Source organism: Folsomia candida, unplaced genomic scaffold, assembly GCF_002217175.1.
Source record: "Folsomia candida strain VU population unplaced genomic scaffold, ASM221717v1 Fcan01_Sc027, whole genome shotgun sequence".
Taxonomy (NCBI): Eukaryota; Metazoa; Arthropoda; class Collembola; order Entomobryomorpha; family Isotomidae; genus Folsomia; species Folsomia candida.
Window position 1 is genome coordinate 1,101,809 of NW_019091219.1, and position 5,151 is coordinate 1,106,959.

Sequence of the window (5,151 nt, forward strand, 5' to 3'; positions counted from 1 at the left end):
GTACGGCGACGAAATTCCTAGCTTATGGACCGCCAAGCATTACGGCCCCAAGGATCGATCACGCCATCCTCTCCTCAATTCAGCTAAACCCTCGGCTGCAGCACCAAAAACTAACTGGAAACGAAGGAAGACTACGACCTTCAAATTTCTGTGCGAACTGTAAAGAATTAAGTAGAATAAGTTGGATTTGAAGACCCAGCAGTGCGGAAAAAACTTTTATTTCCTAGGCCCATATGACCAAGGTTATGAAATTGGCTAAAAAGTACGAAATTGATACATTCAAGACTGGAAATGTACAACATGGAGCGACTAGACCAAGACCAACTTGTTTGGTTCAGATCGGGTCACTCGGATAAGGAGATGCCCAGGAGATACAGACAAAACTAAGTACCATAAATAAACCATTAAGCATGGGGGTGGAAACCGAAACGTATGGGCGTGAATGTCGTAGAAGGGCATCAGAAATTTTGAGATAATCAAAGGAAGCATGGACCCCAACTGCTGTTGCGACATTAGGGGTTCGAATTTGATGGTGACGCGAGAAATAACCGCGTGGTGACAATTTTATTTCAAACAGAATGGTGAATTTAAGCATAGATCAAAGTTTTTGAGAAGTAGATTTACGACAAACGAGATTTAGTTGTTGGATTGTACTCTAATATCACCGGACGGAATGTTAATGAACATTTGTTGTCAATTATGAAGCCTAAGATTTCGTAGCAAAAACTGTCAAACCCGAGTGGACTGGGCGAAGTCGTTAAATTTGAATTGGAGAATTTAGACACCTTATACACAATCTTAATTTTTGTGTTGATGCCTAGAGGTGTCATTGCCTTCCTAGAGGACCTGGGTGAACATTGCAAATGATAATTTGACTATTACATAACCAACAAAAATTTAAAATGAATGTTGCATTAAACTTAAGTCTGGGTGGAAAGACTTTTTTCCAGTCGGACTTTTGTATATAATTTCACCCTGTCGTTCCCTGTGTCACGCCGTTATCCAAAGTATGGTTCCGAAAACCTTGCATCATGATAAGTAATTGTGCAAAATTGCAGTTAATTTCCTCAAGCTTCTCGAGAAACATAACGCTTTAAGTGAAAAAATTACGAGGGTGGAAAGACTTCCGGCCTATACCGTAGATCACTTTTGTTTACCCGTAAATTATTGGGGTTGCATGAGATATTTTGCTAGAATACTGATTAAAAAACGCCTAAAGCCACACCCACTGGTGTGTGGTTTTGGTCGCTTGTAAAATGACCACTATGTTTCTGATGAAAATAATGTCACACGACGTGCTTTTTCGAAAAGATGGTAAAATCGGCGAAAGCCACACCCAGCAGGGGGTGTGGTTTTGGTAGCATCGATACTATTTTTAAGTTGCCCTCATGTTTCTGGTCAAAACGATATGTCACACGACATGCTTTCTCGAAAAGATGGCGAAATCGCTAAAAGCCACACCAACTGGGGGGTGTGGTTTGGGTAAATTCGATTCTATGATGAAGTTGTTCTTATGTTTCTGGTCAAAACGATATGTCACACGACATGCTTTCTCGAAAAGATGGCAAAAGCGCTAAAAGCCACACCCACCTGGGGGTGTGGTTTGGGTAACATCGATACTATTTTTAAGTTGCCCTCATGTTTCTGGTCAAAACGATATGTCACACGACATGCTTTCTCGACAAGATGGCAAAAGCGCTAAAAGCCACACCCACCTGGGGGTGTGATTTTGGTAACTTCAATTCTATTTTTAAGTTGCCCTCATCTTTCTGGTCAAAACGATATGTCACACGACATGCTTTCTCGACAAGATGGCAAAAGCGCTAAAAGCCACACCCACCTGGGGGTGTGATTTTGGTAACTTCAATTCTATTTTTAAGTTGCCTTCATGTTTCTGGTCAAAACGATATGTCACACGACATGCTTTCTCGAAAAGATAGCAAAACCGCTGATAACCACACCCCCTGTGGGTGGGGATTCAAGATTTTAACCTTGGTGTGTTTTTTTGTGATATGATGGGACCATTGGGGTCCCCATTCCGTTACAATAAATTATTTGTGTCGCGCAATGTACTTAAGATGATTAACCACAAAAACGCTGATGGGCGCACCCCCTGTGGGTTGGGATTGAAGATTTTAATGTGATAATGTAACCATTGCTGAGGGGGGTGACCCTGATTGGATACTGATATTTCTAACGGTCCCAGGTGTTAAAACTCTAATAATTTAAACCTGATTCAATATTCCCACACCCCCTGCCACACCCTCAATTTTTAGAATGACCAGAGGGTAATGTTTTGCCACTCCCCTGAGTTGCCTGACTTTTAAATTTCGAATCAAATTTGCGAAGTCACATTTTTAAGGACTTTGCAAATATTCTCATTTTTTGACCTTGTGACCTTGATTTCAGGTCACGTAGGTCAAATTTTAAAAATTTGAAATTATATATTGTAGGGAAGGGTCAGATGTTTCCAAAACATGTTTAATTTTGAAAATCCATGGAGAATTGCATGAATGGCTGACAATCAAAGTTCCAATGCTTATAAGCATGGGCCAACTCGTTTCAGCAAAATTGAATAGGAAAATGCTGCGGTTTTAATAGATGAACCATAGGGGAATTTGGTAATGTTGGTAAGGAAATTTTTCATAATCATATTCATAATGATATTCATAATCATATTCAAAATCATATCCTAAATCATAACCGAAATCATAACCTAAATCATAACCTAAATCATAACCGAAATCATAACCGAAATCATAACCGAAATCATAACCGAAATCATAACCTAAATCATAACCGAAATCGTAACCGAAATCATAACCTAAATCATAACCTAAATCATAACCGAAATCATAACCGAAATCATAACCTAAATCATAACCGAAATCATAACCGAAATCATAACCGAAATCATAACCGAAATCATAACCGAAATCATAACGGAAATCATAACCTAAATCATAACCGAAATCGTAACCGAAATCATATTCAAAATCATATTCAAACATAGAATCTTCCCTGATTGGTGGAGCCAGAATTTCAACAGCCAATCAGAATGCAGGGATGTCACGGAAAATTCCACGGGACGGACTTTTCGAAATTATAATATAGATGCATAAATCTGATTTGTACAATCACCCAATCAAGAATTTCAAAAAAGCTCGCACCACGATAATAACTATTTTAACAATTTTTTTACAGTTCCTTTTCAACCAGCCCCAGAATCTGACAGAAACTATTCCCTTCTCCTCTCCGCCCAGCATGGCGTCCAACCGGAAGCCGGCGTCCATCACGACCTCCATGTTTTCTCCTTTTCCCCTCGCGACAATGTTCCAGGCCTCGTTGGCCTCCCGGTTCACGGCCAGTTCGTCCTGAAACTCGGAGTAAGCTTGCTTCGTCTCCTCAACCTCGGTTTTGTTCGTGCCGTAAAGCTCGTCTATCGCGGCCGGGATGCTGTCCTCGATCTTCCCTTCTTGAAATGCTCGGAACGACTCTCTTTCCCCGTATTCTGCGACTAGATCCCCGGTACAGGCGCCCAGGGATTGGTATTCCATCTTAAAATTTAAAGTTTGAAAGCTTAGATAAATTGTTATAACCTTTGGCTTTCGCGAGCCCGACCGAGGATAGCATGAATTTTGGACGAATAACTTATGTTTGGCACCAAATGGTTACACTCGTTAATTAACGAGTGTACATATTGAAATACTGGATCAAATTAAATATTGAAAACTGATATTACAGATAATATCAATTTTTTATTATTTGGCTTGAAATTTTCCGATCAGTAAGCAGGACTACCCGGTCCTCCTTCTCTGGTTTTAGGGATTCTAAGGTGTGAACATTATAAGGAGAAGCAAAGCTTGTGACGTACAGGCCTCTTCTTTTAACGTTCAGACCATGGTACTCAATTAAAATTAGCATGCTTTGATTACTTATATCGAAACAGCTAGGAGCTTAGAAATTTAACCTACTTAGCCTCCAAGTATTTACACCCGGTTCTCTAATTATGTTTTTTTCATATATTGTCAGCCTATCATTCAAACATTATTTATTTTGCTTTAAAGCAAAATAGCCTGCACGAACCTTAATAATTAATCTGCTAAAAATTTCTCAAATTATAACATCACAAACATAACCTTACAAGCACTTATCGCCGGTCTGTAATTGTAGCCGTAGGTATATGTGACACAATTTTTCATTATGTTACCGCATATTTTAGAATACGTACATACATACATATGTAACAACAGTACACATAAAATGTTGCATATTATGCAACATTTTAATCTGATAGGAAAAATTCAAATATATGTATGCAGTTATTCGAAGACAAACAGACAGACAGTCAAAACGGGAACATAAGTTATCAGTCGGGCGAAATGATATAAAATTGAACTATGAAACTTACATCTTGTCCAAACGCCACCGAAAGGGAAAGGAATAAGATCAATATTTTCATTTTTAACAGTGTTTTCAGCTTTTGGAAACTTTGTTAAATCCTTCAAACTAAGCAGCTATGTATTTGTATTTAAGCAGGGGTCTTCCTTGATGTGAGTAAAACCCGTTAAACTTTCTGGTTTTATATGCATGCAAGTTCATTATGAAACGCGAAATTTTGCTGATATTATGAAGCATGTACATAATCCTAAAAAAGACGATCTAATAAAATGTGTGCCGAAAACTTAATTCCGGATCGCAGTAAATATTTAATTATGTCGAAAACAATTCCTAGTAAAATGCTGCATTTATGTAATTACAACACTTCGTTTAATGATTACGAGTCGTAATTTACGACATGGCAATAAATATAAGTATTTAATGTCAAATTGAAAGTTTTTAAGTGGAATAATTCGTTTTGTACATGTACGGATTACAGCTTTTTGCGACGTACGGTGAGTATCGTGACCAATATTTGGTTTTGTGCCTACATATGTAAATTCTATTAAGGCGTGAAAGCCCTTAATAAGATCGATTTGTCTATCCGTACGTCCGTCCGTCTGTCCGTAGCTCGGATAACTTTTTGAACGGAAAGACATAGACTTGAAATGTGGAACATAAACTCCTAACTGGAATGGACAGGACAAGTTCGAAGATGGACACTGTAGGTCACATCCTTCAGTCAAAAGGTCACAAAATATCATTTAAAGG

At 38.5% G+C, this 5,151-nt stretch overlaps 1 protein-coding gene across 1 annotated transcript; it reads right to left on the reverse strand.

The window, feature by feature from the left end:
* Positions 1–3,137: 3,137 nt before the first annotated feature.
* On the reverse strand, positions 3,138–4,543 carry LOC110859607. Its single transcript, XM_022108567.1, has 2 exons — positions 4,412–4,543; positions 3,138–3,557 (listed from the first exon to the last, which is right to left on the reverse strand). The coding sequence occupies exons 1-2, from the start codon at positions 4,460–4,462 to the stop codon at positions 3,138–3,140; spliced, it is 471 nt and encodes a 156-aa protein (XP_021964259.1). The 5' UTR covers positions 4,463–4,543.
* Positions 4,544–5,151: the final 608 nt, after the last annotated feature.